The sequence below is a fragment of the Protopterus annectens genome, chromosome 12.part0, assembly GCF_019279795.1.
Source record: "Protopterus annectens isolate FY-2018-M chromosome 12.part0, PAN1.0, whole genome shotgun sequence".
In the NCBI taxonomy this organism is placed as follows: Eukaryota; Metazoa; Chordata; order Ceratodontiformes; family Protopteridae; genus Protopterus; species Protopterus annectens.
In genome coordinates, this window is record NC_056746.1 from 1,366,108,656 (window position 1) to 1,366,127,752 (window position 19,097).

General features: G+C 39.8%; 1 protein-coding gene across 6 annotated transcripts in view; it reads left to right on the forward strand.

Annotated features, from left to right (window-relative positions):
* The window catches only part of SIRPB1 (signal regulatory protein beta 1), a 1,192,076-nt gene that overhangs the window by 884,028 nt on the left and 288,951 nt on the right, over positions 1 to 19,097 (forward strand). For all 6 annotated transcript variants that reach the window (XM_044090420.1, XM_044090421.1, XM_044090417.1 and 3 more), the window contains one exon: positions 18,103 to 18,435. In XM_044090420.1, coding sequence (XP_043946355.1) covers positions 18,103 to 18,435 — 333 coding nt within the window. The remainder of the gene's footprint in view (positions 1 to 18,102; positions 18,436 to 19,097) is intronic.

Consider the following 19,097-nt stretch of genomic DNA (forward strand, 5'->3'; position numbering starts at 1 on the left):
CAAATCATAGCATCATCTGACAAAGTTAAATCAGCATTTCCCACTGGAGGGGTAGCTGGAAGGGCCATGGGTCTCCCCATTAATATCTCATATGGACTCAATTTCCTGGTGGCATTCAGTGAGTCCCTCATACTCATTAATGCTAAGGGAAGGGCTTTGGGCCACTTTAAGTGGGTTTCAGCACAAATATTTGAAATTTTACTTTAAGGGTCCTGTTTACCTTTTTCACTAATTCAGATGAGTGGCGATGATTGGGACAGTGAAGATTCAACTTAGTATTAAAAGCTTTACATAACTCTTTAAACAGATTATTATTAAAATGAGTTCCCTAGTCACTGTTAACAATGCTGGGTATACTGAATCTTGATATTAATCAGATAACAATTTTTGAATAACTGTGACTGCATCAGCTTTGCGACACAGGTAAGCTTCCACCCATGCTGAGAACATACACACTACCACCAAAAATAAATTGTAAAATATTAGTCTTAGGCATCTGGATGAAATCCAGCTGTATATTAACAAAAGGTCCCCAGGGTGGAGGTAAACATGCATATTTGCTGTTGGCATATTTACTTATGTTATATTCCAAAGAAATACTACAATTTTGTACATACTGAAGTATCAAAGAGGAGACATGAGGGGCATACTAACTGGGTAATTTGATTAAATAAAGCTGTCTTACCTGTATGGGCTGGTAGATGATATGCCCTTACTAGGTAAGGTAGCAAAGATGCAGGCGCCTCCAGTCGGCTGTCTGGATGTTGCTATATGCCATTAGAGGATTTTCTACATTCCTTTTTGAGCCACCTCAGAACTTTTCCCTGTGATGCTTCAGCTTGAAGGGCTGACAATTTTGCAAAATCAAACACATTATTATTGTTGTAGTTTGTTGCTGTCAACATACAAAGATGTTTACAACAATTTACTACTGCTTGGTCTGCCACATTGTTACCATTTGTAACCATGTTACTGCTTGTTTAGCAGCTTGGTCTGCTAAGTTATTACCTTTTGTAACAACGTTTAACCCCTTTTGATGTGCACAACATTTGATTACAGACAGCTTTTTAGGTAACAAAAGTGCATCTAACAATGATTTTATGTACTCTGAATTTTTAATTTCATTTCCTGAAGAAGTTAAAAACCCTCTCTCTCCAAAGTTGCCCAAAGTCATGTACCACCCTGAAAGCATAATGACTGTCTGTAAATATATTGACCACCTTGTCTTTGGCTAACTCACAGGCTTTTTGCAAAGCCACTAGCTCAGCTATTTGAGCAGAGTGAACACCTTCTAATCTTTGCTGCAAAAATATTGTTTCTTCGGTGTAGACTGCTATTCCTGAGATCATCTTTTCTGTTTGATCTCTTCCACAGGAACCATCTACAAACAGATGCATGTCAGCATTGGGTATAGGAGTGTCCTTTAAGTCTTTCCTAGGAGAAAGCAAAGTTGCACACACATAATCATGCTCTTTACCATCCTCAGCAGTAGGCAACAGAGATGCAGGATTTAGAACAGGACAGTGGATCAGAGAAATAGATGGATCAGAAAGAAGTGTAAGTTCATATCTAGTTAGAAGTGCAGTCAAGAAGGGATAAGTTTCATTTTAAGTAATAAAGATGATTTAGAGTGAGGGATAACTACTGTAAGATCCTTCTCTGGGATATTAAATGACCAAGATAACATACCTGAGGGATAACTACAGCTGTAATTTTTTTGTTGACACTTTGTATCCTTTTTCTGCAAGGATAGTCAGAAGATACAATGTATTCTGTTAACATTGCTGATAGGAATTTGGTGCTATTAGTAAATCATTTACATATTGTACTAAGACAGACCCACCCGGAAATGTCACATTCTTCAAATCTTTTGTAGAATTTGAGAAAATAATGAAGACGATTCAGTATATCCTTGTGGCAACAGTGGCCAGGTATATTGCTGGCTCTGATAAGTAAAAGCAAACAGAAACTGACTGTCAGGGTGAATAGATATAGAAAAGAATGCTGAACATAAATCTGTCACAGAAAAGTAACTAGCTGTAGGTGGTATGCAACTCAGTATTGTTGCTGGATTTGGAACAACAGGAAAAAATAGGCAGTACTGCATTATTTACAACCCTTACATTTTGCACAAATCTATAAGTATCCTTTCCTGTCTTTTTCACTGGAAAAATAGAAGTATTACAAGGGCTTTTAGCTGGTATTATTATTCCTTGCTGTATTAGAGATTGAATTACAGGTTTGATTCCCTGCTCTGCTTCCAGCTTTAGTGGATATTGTGGAACTGTGGGAAGTGATTTTGATGGATTTAATTTTATTTTTACTGGTTTTGCTGATTTCAGTATACCTACTTCATTTGCATGCTTAGCCCACAAGTTGGCAGGTACGTGTTGTAATGACTCTTCATCTGCCTGTATGCTTCCAGCATGCTGCTCTTCAGCTTATGCTAAAACTACCAATACTTCCCCCTCTGATTCTATTGGAACATTTAGATATACCCCTTCTGTGGTATAGTAAATAGTACAATCCAGCTGACATAACAAATCTCTTCCTAGTAGGATTACTTGTGCAGTAGTACTCAAAGGAAATAATGTTTTTTTTTTTTCAATTGGACCTAAATAAATGGTTATACATTTTAAAACAGGATACGTAACAGTAGCATTTGTTACACCAACTGCCTTTACTTTGTTTTTATACTGGTATTTAACTGTCTGAATTAACTTTTAATACAGACCTAGTGTTGTCAGTTTTACCAAGAATAGAATTGGCTTTACATTTATTTTTACTTTAACTACAAAACCAGCCGTGCACTTGTACTACAAATGCAGTCATGCACTTACACTACAAACACAGTCATGCACCTACTACAAATGCAGTCATGCACTTGCACTACAAACACAGTCATGCACTTATACTGCAAACATAGTCATGAAGTTATACTACAAACACAGTCATGCACTTAAACTACAAACACAGTCATGAAGTTAGACTACAGACACAGTCATGCAATTATACTACTAAAACACCAGTGCACTTGTACTACAAACACAGTCATGCACTTATACTACAAACATAGTCATACAGTTATATTGCAGACACAGTCAAGCACTTATACTACAAACACAGTCATGAAGTTATACTACAGGCACAGTCATGCACTTATACTACAAACACAGTCATGCACTTGTACTCAAACACAGTCATGCACTTGTACTACAAACATAGTCATGTAGTTATACTACAGACACAGTCATGCCCTTATACTACAAACACAGTCATGAAGTTATACTACAAACACAGTCATGAAGTTATACTACACAGTCATGAAGTTATACTACAGGCACAGTTATGCACTTATACTACAAACACAGTCATGCACTTATACTACAAACACAGTCATGAAGTTATACTACAGACATAGTCATGCACTTATACTACAAACACAGTCATGCACTTGTACTACAAACACCGTCATGCAGTTGTACTGCAAACACAGTCATGCACTTATACTACAAACACAGACATACACTTATACTACAAACACAGTCATGAACTTGTACTACAAACACAGTCATGCACTTATATTACAAACATAGTCATTTAGTTATACTACAGACACAGTCATGCACTTATACTACAAACACAGCCATGAAGTTATACTACAGACTCACTCATGCACTTATACTATGAACACAGTCATGCATTTATACTACAAACACAGTCATGCACTTATACTACAGACACAGTGATGTAGTTATACTACAAACACAATCATGCCCTTATACTACAAACACAGTCATGCCCTTATACTACAAACACAGTCATGAAGTTATACTACAGACACAGTCATGCACTTATACTACAAACACAGTCATGCACTTATACTACAATCACAGTCATGCAGTTATACTACAAATACAGTCATGCACTATACTACAAACACGGTCATGCACTTATACTACAAACACAGTGATGTAGTTATACTACAAACACAATCATGCACTTATACTGCAAACACAGTCATGCACTTATACTACAAGCACAGTCATGCTCTTATACTACAAACACAGTCATGCACTTATACTACAAACACAGTCATGCACCTGTACTACAAACACAGTCATGCACTTATACTACAAGCACAGTCATGCAATTATACTACAAACACAGTCATGCACTTATACTACAAACACAGTCATGCACTTATTCTACATTTTGCTAAAATTGTCTAAAAGAGAGAAAGAAAAAAAAACACACAGACCAACCCTTTTCCCTTACAAAACAATTTCCCTGCCAGGGCTAGTATGCTTGCACACCCTGAATAGCTGCACATCTGAGTCTCTGACTATTCCATACAAAGCAGTGTGGAATTCACAGAAAATCTGTGATGGGCCTTATTCCAGAACTGCCCTGCAGCAACACCAAAGTTCAGATCCGAGTCACGGCAACATTTTGTTATAGTCATAAATAAATAACATTAAGAATTTACTTTATATGCCTTTAGTCAGGAACAACACTTTAGGATGTGCAAACAGAAATTTTAGTCTTGCAGCATTGAGAGACAGTCTAAATAGTAGATGTCAAAATAGTCTCTCTGAACAGAGGCAAACCACATTTTTTATACATTTTTCTTATCAAATATGGTCATGCACTTTTATTACTTTACAATGACAATGTGCTATACAAAACTTTGCAAATGTCCTCATCCATTGTGATTCTCACCTCAGACTTCACGTGAACACCTTCCTATACATGATTCACCTGCTTCCAAAGGGCCTTGGTTCTGACCTTGGATGTTTCAAACCTGCCCTAGCAGCAACGCACTCCTAGCCTGGAGGAGTCAGGCTAACAAATTCCTTTTTGTAATAACTACATGCCTCACGTCATGCAACATGTACTATTCTTTCTTGTTACATACTATAATAATGTACTTTGAAATGAACAGTAATACTGTGACTTATGAAGCTGTATTTTTTCCAGCCCTGAATACAAATTATATTTGCTTTTTAACAATTATATTACAGCCTCGTTAATAAACTGAAATTAATATACATTTTTATAAGCTGCTCTTGTCCCATAACACTTTTAATTGTATGTCTAAGCCACTATGCTTATGTAAATATCTTATACAATCATGTTATTATCTGTTATATTTTTATAAATGAATGTGTAAATATCTTATGTATAGCATGTTAGCAATTGTTCTGGAGCTTTTCTCCCCGGGCCTCTGCTGAAAACAGACAGCTCTGTCCAGTCAGACCTCCTCGGTAAACAAATGTAAAATAAAATAAAAATAATAAATACATTTTAAAAGTCTTAATTTTATATCTTTCAGAATATATTACCTTTTTGAGATGGCATCTGAGACTTCATCAAAAAATTGTCACATTTCATCAATGGGCTTGCTAGTAGGACATATAACACTGCTGGTGTTATCTGTTTATTGCTATTTGTTGATTGGGTAGGTGAACTTGTCAACTGACTTCCTTTCAGTCATTTCTCAAGCTCATAGAGCAGTAAACATCAGTAAAACTGTTAACATCAGAGGCATAGCTGGCTTGTCTAATGGTCAGTGCTGTTCTCCTGTCTGGTAATCATCAGCTCCAAGATAAGAGCAAAAAAAAATTAAAACGTCCATTTAAAAAAAAAAAAACTGTAGCAAACCACTTGATATAAATATAGCAATATAGCAAGTGCTTTCCTACAGTTTTAAAAAAGTGCAGTGCATTTTTCCCTTTTCTTTTTTTTTAATCCTGAAAGTAAACATAGAAACATGCATGCAATCCTGACTGAAAAAATCTGGATTGCCATTCATTTCTGTATCCGCATTCAGAAATGGCTACCCCTTTAATCCTACCACAGATATGCTTCTGTCAACACCATGTAAATGCTTGTGCAGTATTTACATCAATTTGGCCAAGTAATCATCAAGACAGCAGATAAATAATATATAACATCAAGGTAAAAAAATGGTAACAGCAAAGAGATATAAAATATTGAGCTAAGAAATACATGGCCTATGATATGTTTCCTGCATAGAGTGGTCTGACACTTTGAAGGAATCAAGGTATAGGGTGACAAAGTTGTTTAACCATTGTCCCTAAAGCAGTAGTCGATTCAGAGCAGAGATGATCTTTAAGTACTTTCTTGAAGTCTCTGATGGACTTCTGTTTTTGGATTCTGTAGGTTGGTGGTTCCAGATTGCAGGTTCTAATCTACAGAAAGCTCTTTCACCCAGTGTGCTTTTGAATCTTGATAAAGCAAGGGTGAGGGATTTGCTCTGTGTTCCTTTCTGTTCATATGTGCTGTTGAGAACAAGGTGTTTTTTCATAATGAATGAGCTTAAGAGAAAGGTAGCCGTATCTTTCAATGAAAGACAGTATTTTTAAGCACAGCACAGAGGAAGAGTAAAAGGTCAACAAGAAGGATAAATTTGCAGATTTCCTTCTCCGCTGTTTGTATTATGTACGTATCATAATCCAAATGTAAAAATAAGAACAGGAGGCCATATTCAAACTAAGGGTTGATACATTATTATCAAATAATAAGCAGGTTCTCAGAGAAAGTTTGTGACTGGTATTTAAGCCCTAACTTTGATAGGGTTTCTGTCTATACACACTGAGCAGAGTGGATAAGAGTTGTTCACCACAGCTGTTAGCTGAGATATATAAGTATTCTGTTTTTTCGATTTATACAGATTATTGTTTTTAACAATTAATATATAGCACTTTTATTGTCTGCTTTTTAGTCTTAGAGTGCATTTTATTGCTATTAACTAATCTGCACAAGTAACTGATTTGTCTGCAGTTAAAAGCATTCTGTATCTTTACAAATCTTTATCTGTTTGTGCTTTCTCTAGTGCTACTGTCTGTAGGCTATTGTCTCCACCCTTCCTCCCAGTTGGTGTCTTGCTGTTATACTTGGTGGCTTTGCAGTTGCCCGTCCCTACTGTAAATCTGATCTGTGACACTCCTCCCAGTCTAGTGTCATTAGCTCATTGCCTTAATATTGCAACAACTCAAGTGCTCTAGGTTGCACAGCATCTGAAGTGTTTGTGTGTTTTAGCTGCTTTTCTGTATATATAGACTTCTCTGTTTCTTTAACTAAATAAGCTCTGAAAAGTTGTTTTATTGCATTCCTGCCTGTATTTCTGAGTTTTCTGCACTTTTAAAGTTTGTTTTTGCTTAGTTTAACTGGTAGGCTACACACTCAAGTGCGCTAGACGAATTAAAGCATTTACTGTGTTTCTGTACCTCATTTCTGCTACTTTGTAAAAAAAAAAATCCTTGTTTCCTGCCTTTACTGAACTAGAATAGTCCAGTCTTCAGGTATTGCTGATCTCTGGGCTGTGTCATAGTTCCTGTGTTGCCCATATCCTTATTTGGATAGGAGGAAGCTTCTTTGTTCACCAGTGAGAGTGGGGAGCTCTGAGCAGCCTATCTGTCCCTTGAGGAGTGGTTCCAGCCCAGTGACCTGTAGCTTATTGGCTGTTTTATGCCATTTCTTATCTCTTTCTAACCCCCTACTTTAAAGCCAGCTTTAGCGCGCTTTTGCGCTTGTAATTTAAAGTTTGTCCTGTTTGTTGCATTTACCTGTTGAGGCTACACACTCAAGTGCGCTAGCCTGTGTTACATATTTATTGCATTTTTCTGCTGTTTGTTGCAAAAAAAGAAAAAGAAATATCCTTGTTTCCTATCTTTCCTGACCTAGAGTAGTCCAAATACAGGCTTTGCTGTATTCTGGATTTTGGAAAGTTCCTGTGTTGCCCATTTCCTTTCTTGGATAAAGGGAGGCTTCTTTGTTCACCATTGGCAGTGGGGAGCTTAGAGCAGCCTATCTATCCTTGGAGGAGTGTTCCCAGCACAAGAATCTGATAGTCTATTGGCCATTTTGGGCCAATTTCTAGCTCTTTCAAGTCCCCCTGTATAAAACCTGCTTTGGCACAGTTTGTGCGCTTGTTACTACTCAGCCAAGCTCCTCGTGGTCCTGCAGAGTGGTGCCAGCAGCAGAGAGGCTAAAAGAGCGACTGCTAACCTGATAAAAGTGTTCTTTTCCTGCTGCTACCTGGGCGACTGTCCGATCTAGCTAAACTGCAAGTATTTCTGCTTCTTGAACTGTTTTAAAATGTTTAAAGTTGTTTTTGCACCTGCACTTTTAAAGTTTGCCCTGTTTGTTGTATTTACCTGTTGAGGCTACACACTGAAGTGCGCTAGCCTGTGTTACATATTTATTGCACTTTCCTGCTGTTTGTTGCAAAAAAAAAAAAATAAATAAACAAAAAAATTATCCTTGTTTCCCATCTTTCCTGACCTAGAGTAGTCCAAATACAGGCTTTGCTGTATTCTGGACTTTTGGAAAGTTCCTGTGTTGCCCATTTCCTTTCTTGGATAAAGGGAGGCTTCTTTGTTCACCAGTGGCAGTGGGGAGCTTGGAGCAGCCTATCTATCCCTGGAGGAGTGTTCCCAGCACAAGAATCTGGTAGTCTGTTTGTTGCAAAAAAGAAAAAAAATTATCCTTGTTTCACATCTTTCCTGACCTAGAGTAGTCCAAATACAGGCTTTGCTGTATTCTGGATTTTTGGAAAGTTCCTGTGTTGCCCATTTCCTTTCTTGGATAAAGGGAGGCTTCTTTGCTCACCAGTGGCAGTGGGGAGCTTGGAGCAGCCTATCTATCCCTGGAGGAGTGTTCCCAGAACAAGAATCTGGTAGTCTGTTGCAAAAAAGATAAAAAATATCCTTGTTTCCCATCTTTCCTGACTTAGAGTAGTCCAAATACAGGCTTTGCTGTATTCTGGACTTTTGGAAGGTTCCTGTGTTGCCCATTTCCTTTCTTGGATAAAGGGAGGCTTCTTTGTTCACCAGTGGCAGTGGGGAGCTTGGAGCAGCCCATCTATCCCTGGAGGAGTGTTCCCAGCACAAGAATCTGGTAGTCTATTAGCCATTTTGGGCCAATTTCTAGCTCTTTCAAGTCCCCCTGTATAAAACCCGCTTTAGCTGCATTGCTTTTATGATAGCGCAGCATCAGGCAGCGCTTAATTGGGTTTAAACCATTCTCGGCTCCACAAAGTCTGCTCTTCACTTTTTCCCTTAGAACTGATCTAGTTCTCATAATAAACACCCTATTCCCACTCTAAAGCCTGATACTTGCTCACTAAAGCAATTATATAAGTCAGCACTAAAAAATTAAAAGCACTACATCCTCACAAACTCCCCTTGAGTACTTTGTTCCCCATTGGCCCTTTTTTCAATTATAAAGGAATTCCCAATACTATTCTAACATGTCCAAAGGTCAGTTGTCAATCTCCTCTCCAGTCCAGCTGGTGAATCTGGGAATCTTGAGGCAATGTTACAACTGCCTCATGTACAGAGACAACCCTCTCCTCCTCCCAACAAATTCCAACACATGTGAGAGATGCAACCATATAGCCAAACTGGAAGCTAAGCTCTCTCAACTCAGTACTGGCGTAACCAGTCAGGAGGAGAAGGAAACCACACTCACTACAATTCCAGTCGCACATAGACCTACCACGACAGCAAACCAAACACATAAACACACAAAAACATACTCGGAGGCTCTAAATAAAAATCTGCCTAAGCAGCAGAGACCTCCAAAGCAGACACCCAAGCAACCGCTACCCCAAAACAAAACACATGCAACACATAGCTCACAAAGCCAGTGTGCCGAATAGTCACAGCCCTTAAGGCTAAATAGCACACCTGATACACTTGTAATAGGTGACTCTATCGTCAGGCACACTGACGTCCCGCTCACCAGGCTGAACAAGTAGAAGGTCACTGTGAGCTGCCTGTCGGGTGCTAGGATACGTCACATAACACAAGCACTCAGGTTACTCCAAGGCAAGTACAAATATGACTCAGTCATTGTCCATGCTGGTGTGAATGACCTGAGACATACCTCCCTGGACTACATGAAAAGAGACATAGAGGAGCTCTCTGAGCATGTAGCCCAGGCCGGTATAACCCTGACCTTGAGTAGCATCTTACCCTCACGAAGAATGATGCCACAATGTGAAGACAAGATGATCAATTTCAACAATTGGCTTAAGGATTGGTGTCATTCAAAGGGGATCCAATGCCTGTCTGCCTGGGATGACATGCTCAACAAGCCACGATGCTTCGCTAGGGATGGCTTGCACCTGTCACCCCTGGGCTTTTGGATATTGGCAAAGGCTCTTGCCACCCCCATAGTGCCTTTTTTAGGCAAGGCTCAAAAGACAAACCCACCTCCATAGGTATCACAAGGGATAAGAAACTAAGAGTAATGCTACTCAACGCCAAAAGTCTAAACCTCAAGATGCACGCACTCGAAACTCTCCTTAGCATGGAGAACATCGATATCTGTGTAGTAACAGAAACCTGGTTCAAGGCTCCTGAGAGCACCCCAGCACTACCAGATTATACCTCATACCATGTTTTTCGGCCCCAAAACTTGGACCGAACCACAAAAGGAGGGGGAGTATCAATATTCATCAAAGATACCCACACCTCCAGGTTGGTGGCACAGCACGAAGCATCAGGGACTATCCATGTGCAACTAACAGTGGGTAAAACTGCCTTCCAGTTTATAGCCTGCTACAGACCACCCTCCCAAACCCAGGAACCCCACTTGGCCTTCCTGAGAACACTGGAAAATATGAAGGTCTCTCCAAACACCATTATATTGGGCGACTTCAACTACCCTAACATAGACTGGGAGCAGTACTCTAGCTCCAACACCCTAGCCCAAAGGTTCCTAGAATTTATAAACTCAAATGCTATGGAACAACTTGTTGCCACTCCCACAAGAGGGGAAAACATACTGGACCTGATCATTACCAACATGGGGACTCTATGCTCCAGATTGTATCCCTCACTGGTAAGATCAGAACATAAACTAATCTCACTAGATATTCACATCCCGACTGCAGCCCCTGCCCAGAAAACCACAGTGAAAAACTTCTCTAAAGCAAATTTCACACTCCTCAAAACTGAGGTGGAATCCTTCAAAGCCCCCGGGCCTGTGGAAAATATGGCCCAGACCGCAGAATCTTTTATAAACACATTCTATGAACACCTTCAGGAATGCATGGATCATGCAATCCCAAATAAAACCAAGACCCAATCCCCCAAAGTTAGGTGTCCTGTCTGGTGGATCCCAGCCATAAACAAACTATACAATAGAAGGAGGAAGCTACTACATGATAGAGCAAAATCCCAAAAAGGGAAGGCATCTCTGATCAGTATTAGCAAAAAACTACGGGCACTCATACAATCGTATAAGGCCAGCTTCGAGAGAAAAATTGCACAGGACACTAAGGATAATCACAAGGCTTTCTTTAGTTATGTTAGGAACCTGGGTGGGAATTCACAGATATGCTCAGAATTAGTCCAAAATGACAAAAAATACACCGAACCCACAGAAATTGCCAACATCCTAGGTGACACGTTCAGTGCAAACTTCTCCCCCCCTTCCCCACTAAAAGGGCAAATATCTATCCCAGCAGAGTGCTGCCCCCCTGACATCTCAGATGCTCAGGTAAGAGCCGCCCTCTCAAAGCAAAAAACACAGCATCAATGGGACCAGACGGTGTCCCGGGCTGTGTCCTACATGAACTCCAAGAAGAACTAAACCCAAACATAAAACTACTGTTCATTCTCAGTCTTACTACAGGATATGTACCCAAAGAGTGGCGTACAGCAACAGTGGTCCCACTCCACAAAGGTGGTGCCTCAATGGAACCTGGAAACTATCACCCCATAAGCTTGACTAGCTTGGTCTGCAAAGCTATGGAAAGGATCATCATGGACCTCATAAATAAAGATATTGGGGACCTACAGACACTGGATCCTACCCAGTTTGGCTTTGTTAAGGGCAGATCCTGCCTCTTAAACCTGGTCGATTTCTTTGAAACAGTCACCAAGGCCATTGACGAGGGGAAGGTGGTCCACACAGCCTACCTGGACCTTGCAAAAGCCTTCGATACAATACCCCACTCGGGCATTATAGATAAGCTCACCAGCTTAAATATAAACCCCTATATCACTAGATGGGTTGCAAACTGGCTCAAGGACAGAACCCACATGGTTAGAATTGCTGGAGCCATGTCAGACTCCAAACCAGTTACAAGTGGCGTCCCACAAGGCTCAGTCCTGGGACCTTTCCTGTTCGGTATATATTTCTCGGAGGTACAGGCTAACATGGAAGGACTGTGGCTGACCAAGTTCGCAGATGACTGCAAACTAGGCACCATAATTGACTCTCCAGCCGACACAAGCATCCTACAAAAGGGCCTCATAGAAACAGACAACTGGTGCCAGAGCCATGGCCTCAAGCTAAACGCCAAAAAGTGTATAGTTATCCCCTTTGGCAAAAACAAGTGCCCACAAATTACCACATAGGTGGTAATCCATTAAGTACGGAAGAAGTAATTAGGGACCTGGGGACCCAAGTTGATAGCAATCTCTCATTTGACAACCACGTGGCCAAAGTGGTTAGAAAAAACATTTATATAGCCCACCTAATCATGAAGGGATTCACATCTAGATCAGGGGAGGTCATCGTGCCTCTTTACTCATCCCTCATCAGGCCCATAATTGAGTACAATGCCCCTTTTGGGATGTACCTTACCAGACAACTGCAGCAACTGGAAAGACCCCAAAAGTACCTCACCAAGAGGATCAAAGGGCTCAAACAGATGCCATATGCTGCGTGGTTAAAGAAACGCCAGCTCTACTCAGTGGCATACCGCCTGCTCAGAGGCGATCTGTGCCTGACGTATAAAGCCATGTCCAACCCGGAATTAATGGACATGCTGCACCTCAGAAAATCCAAATCCCATCGAGCTACGCGCTCGAAAGACTTGAACCTCAGCACTGAAATAATTAGGACATGCTGGAGGGACAGATTCATAACCCAGAGGCTCCCTTCACTCTGGAATAAAATCCCAGTCCAGGTTAGGCAGAGTCCCTCATTGACTCTCATTAAGAGGAATCTTGATGAGTGGATGGGAGATAGTAGGTTTACCCCGGGTATCACTTCGGTGTCACTGTTAGACAGAGGCACAGTATACTAACCTCGAAAAAGGGCATAGCAAAATTCATTTTAAAATGGGTGGCAAAAACCAAACACACTCTGGCTAGGCTTATAAATGCCCTAGGGCAGATAGCCTAGTATGAACCTATGAACCTATGACATTGGAGTAAAGTTTAAGCTGAGCTTTTTACAGTCTGCATGTCTTACAAAGGAAGGAAAGAGGTCAGGAATAAGCCTTAGGCAGTTTTGTGCTGCAGCCCTGGGAATAGTGTTAACTGTATGATTTGTTGTATGATGGGAGGGGTATTGGGCATTGTATGATGGGAGGGGTATTGGGTATTGTATGATGGGAGGGATATTGGGTATTGTATGATGGGAGAGGTATTGGACATTGTATGATGGGGGGGTAGTTAGGTATTGTATGATGGGAGGGGTATTAGGCATTGTATGATGGGAGGGGTATTGGGAATTGTATGATGGGAGGGTTATTGGGTATTGTATGATGGGAGGGGTATTGGGCATTGTATGATGGGAGGGGTATTGGGTATTGTATGATGGGAGGGGTATTGGGCATTGTATGAAGGAGGGGTATTGTGCATTGTTTGATGGGAGGGTATTGGGTATTGTATGATGGGAGGGGTATTGGGCATTGTTTGATGGGAGGGGTATTGGGTATTGCATGATGGGAGGGATTTGGGCATTGTATGATGGGAGGGGTATTGAGTATTGTATGATGGGATGGATTTGGGCATTGTATGTTGGGAGGGGTATTGGGCATTGTATGATGGGTGGGGTATTGGGTATTTTATGATGGGAGGGGTATTGTATAATGGGAGGCGTATTGGGTATTGTATGATGGGAGGGGTATTGGGCATTGTATGATGGGAGGAGTATTGGGTATTGTATGATGGGAGGAGTATTGACATTGTATGATGGGAGGGGTATTGGGAATTGTATAATGGGAGGGGTATTGTGTATTGTATGATGGGAGGGGTATTGGGCATTGAATGATGGGAGAGGTATTGGGCATTGTATGATGAGAGGGGTATTGGGCATTGTATGATGGGAGGGATATTGGGCAATCTTCTTAGTAGCTGAAAAGATCATTACATTAGTTTTTTTGTAGTTGATTAGAAACCATTTGGAGTTAGACTAGTTACATGGGTTACTGAAGTATTGTAGTTTATTTTGCAGTTCATTATGGTTATTACTCGATTGTAAGAGGGTTATACAATTTGCATGCATAACCAGTTTGAGATTTGAAATCTCAGTACGAAGATTATTGATAATGATGGACAATGATAGTGGTCCTAGAACAGACCCTTCTGGGACAATGGTAGTGGTCTTAGAACAGACCCTTGTGGGAAAATGATAGTGGTCCTAGAACAGACCCTTCTGGGACAATGGTAGTGGTCCTAGAACAGACCCTTCTGGGACAATGGTAGTGGACCTAGAACAGATCCTTCTGGAACAATGGTAGTGGTCCTAGAACAGACCCTCCTGGGACAATGGTAGTGGTCCTAGAACAGACCCTTCTGGGACAATGGTAGTGGTCCTAGAACAGACCCTTGTGGGAAAATGATAGTGGTCCTAGAACAGTCCCTTCTGGGACAATGGTAGTGGTCCTAGAACAGACCCTTCTGGGACAATGGTAGTAATCCTAGAACAGACCCTTCTGGGACAATGATAGTAAACCTAGAACAGATCCTTCTGGAACAATGGTAGTGGTCCTAGAACAGACCCTTGTGGGAAAATGGCAGTGGTCCTAGAACAGACACTTCTGGGACTCGTGTTCAGAAGTCCCATATAGGAAAGACAATTAGTGTAACTCATACCTATGAGCCCGTTAATGCAACAAATCTGGACAAAACTTGACAAAATGGGGATACAAATAGGGACATATTTTAAACATTGCTCTTATAAACTTAGAAAGTTGCAAGAGTAACAGGATTTGTTTTAATATACATTTCCTGAAGGATATGAAGTCTGAAACTCAAATGTATGTCATTATTTAGTGACTTCAATCCTGACATCATTCCAGTGATTTGCCAGGAAGAGGCCAAAAAGTTGGACATTCTGTGAAAAAAATGTACAGTTATGAGGTATGGTGTAACTTACTTGGAAAGACCTGTCTTTTAGACAATTCTGAAATTAGTGAATAATGCCAAAGTTTAGTTTAACTATCTTATTTAGAAGTATGACAGGTTGATAGTTTCAAATTCCATTTTCATATCTATGATCAGGCCTCTATGATTCACCCTTTATTCATGTTTGATAAATAGTATCTTTAATCATTAAGAAGGCTGTAAAAGTGCTAAATGCTTTGTGGAAGCCATGCTTCTGATCACAAAGCAAATCACAGCCATTGATGTCCTTTAGTTGTTGGTTGCAGAGTAGTTTTTCAAATATTAGTACTAATAATGGCAAAGATTAGAAATGGGCCTCTGATCATTCAGTTTTTGGAGACAGGAGACTTTGGGTAGATGGATAATGAATGAATGTTTGAATGCAGAAGGGACAGACACAGTGGTTAATGACAGCTTGAATTTATGATTAAGGGGCTCAGTACAGGAATAATGAATGATTGAATGTTTGAATGCTGAAGGGACAGACACAATGGCTAATGACAGGTTGAATTTATGACTAAGGGGCTCAGTACAGGAATAATGAATGAATGCAGAAAGGACAGACACAATGGGTAATGACAGCTTGAATTTATGACTAAGGGGCTCAGTACAGGAATAATGAATGAATGAATGTTTGAATGCAGAAGGGACAGACACAGTGGTTAATGACAGCTTGAATTTATGACTAAAGGGGCTCAGTAAGGAGCAGATGAAGACGTGAGCAGTGAGTCTTAAGAAAGTCGGGAGGAACTTAGAGAACGTGATACTTGAACTGTTAAATTTATGAAGCAGGGATCTGGTTTGACTGGTTGCTATTGGTGAAAAGTGCAACCTGCAGTAATGGAGGCAAGAAGGTATCAAGCAGTGCTGGAGAAGTCAACCTGTTCACCTTTGGGGCGATCTTGAGAAGAAAAGGTATTTGTACTGTTACTTCTGAAGGACTGTAGATAATGTGCATAACCATTAGCAAAGGTGGTGAGGTTACTAGACAGAGGATCATTCTTCGATGGTTAGGATTTAGTTAAGATAACAGTTAGTTGTTTTATTTCTTTCTAGAATCATTTAGGTCTAGACTAGTTTTGTTCTTTTTTCTGTCTGAGATGTCTGACTCCAGCTGCATTGGAAGCAATTCTTATTTCTTTTCTAAGAGTTAGAATGGATTTCTGAAGTTGGGTATTCAGTGGGTCTAGTTTTCAGACCTTTTGAGAATCATCTCTTGCTTATGTTTTGCCCATGACATCTTGCACTGCCTGTATGTCTTTCTAAAACCTATCTGAGATGTTTCATTTCCTCTTTTCTTGCTACATACAGATGTTCTATTTAGACTGGGGTTTTCATGTGTTATCTTTTTAAAATATGTTGTCCATTTATTGGCTGAAAACTTAGGTCATACTGTATGATAATATAATTTGTCTAAAATAATTTTATTTGTTTGTTTCATTTATTTATTCATTGATTTCTTTAGTTATTTTGTTACAATTCAACTTCATATTATAGCCACAACTTGGCTGACAGTCACTGTCTCTGCTATATTGTTTATCTCACCGACCAGTTTTACTCATCCAGCTGTCTGCCTTGATGTCTCACCCATCCACTTGTCTGCCTCAATTCCTTGTATCTTGCCCATGGACGTAGCTGGTCATTTTATTTCCTAATTTTTACTAGCACCTGACGCGTATAAGAATTGCTCCAATCTTGCCCTGTTTGGTGCCACCTAAACATTAAATAGTTCCTTCTGACAGTTTTTAATAAATGGCAGGCATAACAAAGATGTGCAAAATGGAGCCATTTGTACAGGAAGTAGCCAATTCACAGCTCACTGTGTTAATCAACATGGCATTGTGCCAGCTTTGGGCAGGTACCAAGACTTAAGCAACACATATGTTGCAAAGTATTTCACTTCTGCATGCACATGAACACAGTTTTAGATGTAATCTTAACTCTTTCTGTGGCATCTGCTGGATGTAATGATGTCATAGCAAACCAACAACTAAGTTCCTGATGTACACAGGTATATTCTGCTGCATTCCTCTTCATCTCCACATGTTCCTTCTGTCCTACAATGCCACCACATACTGACTAATGCATAAACATAAATGGAATCTGCTATTGACATTCTATGATGTAATCTTTGTTCACTGTATCTGACAACTGGCATTACAGCTGCATGAAAGCATGCCTAAATAAGCATGGCAGTTTTCTTTGTATCTCCTTTTCATACTGAGCTCATGTGTAGGTGTTCATTGTGGTCAGTGTTACCTGTGTGTAGGTGTTCATTGTGGTCAGTATTACCTGCCACACTCGCTGTGATTTTCTTCACTCATTGACTCTAATAATAAGTAGTGGAGATATTCAGAAAACAGGCACTGCACAAATAATTATAAATAAATAAATATGAAATGGATCCTTACATCTGACCACATAAGAAACTCTCTCTTTCTGTATTTGTACGTATCAGATACAATATTTCTACAGCCCACCACTGTTTCTGTTGAACTCTGCAACCACAAAAAAAGAGACTGATGATTGCAGACTTGGTACTTTTCGTTGTAAATTCATAGTATGGACGCAGTCAGAAGAGTGACATTATTAGATTTTTTTAAATTTCACATTCCCATGGGTGTGTGTGTGTGTGTGTGTGTGTGTGTGTGTGTGTGTGTGTGTGTGTGTGTGTGTGTGTGCGTGTGTGTGTGCGTGTGTGTGTGTGTGTGTGTGTGTGTGTGTGTGTGTGTGTGTGTGTGTGTGTGTGTGTGTGTGTGTGTGTGTTGTCTGTGTGAGCATCCACGAAAGTATGTGTTTGTACATGGATGTCTGTTTCTTTTACAGAACTACAAACAAAAAATAATTTCTAAAATACTTTTGATGAGAGTAACGCAGGATACAATTAGCAGCTGACTTTCTTTCTTTGCATTTTGTTAACTCTACACATATTTTTATTTTCTAGGTGATGCTGCCGATTTGGTCATAAAACAGGAACCAGATGTATTCTCAGAAGAAAAAAGTAATGCTCAATTGAATTGTACTTTGTCACATGGAGGTCTTGTAGGTGCTGTCAGATGGTACAAGAAAGCAAAACATAGCCAAGATAAGGAAGAAGATTTTTTCTCAGACCAAATATCAAGTGCGAACGTATCCTGGAACATTAAAGATGGGCGTAACACAGATTTCTCTATCACAATAAAAGATGTTCGCTTTACTGACAGCGGAAATTATGTATGCCGAAAATTAGCAACAAAGCCAATATCTGGTAACCCGTTAACCAGTCTCTGGGTTTACAGTAAGTAGAATATGATATTCTGCTGTGCATTCTTGATAGAAACCATTACAACACTGAATCATGTATTTGACAAAGTATTACACATTTGTATCTTTCACTAGTTTTGTGTGACTTGAATTTTTTGGCAGTACTAATGGATGAAAAAATAAAAGTGGAGCGAGATCAGATATAAAAATGGGAAGAACTTTCTGACATGCAGATATTATAGGAGACACAATTTTTACTGTTGTTGTGGAAAATAATGCGAGTTTACATAATGAGTGACTGTTGGGTTACTGTTAAGTAATGTCTGATTCATTTTGCTGAATGCGGTAGTGAATTTGTTATCCCAATAAATAGTTGGAGAGATAAGTGTGGTGTTAATATATGACATATCCTCTTCTTGTGCCTTTTTCATGAAATTATTATTTGTAATAATGTTCACTTGCCTCTTTCTGCAGTACTTTCATTCAGCCTTTGCTGAGACAGAACCTGTCACTTATGAAACACTGAAGGTGTCTGTGTAGGATTCATTATTAAACATCCTAGATATAACAGAAAATACATTTCTTCACAGCAAGAATCACATACAATTTGAAGATTTATAATTTGAAGTTGTAAAATCTCCATATTTGGTACAAAAGGAAATCATAATTAAAATTCTGCTCCACACCATTGTTGTT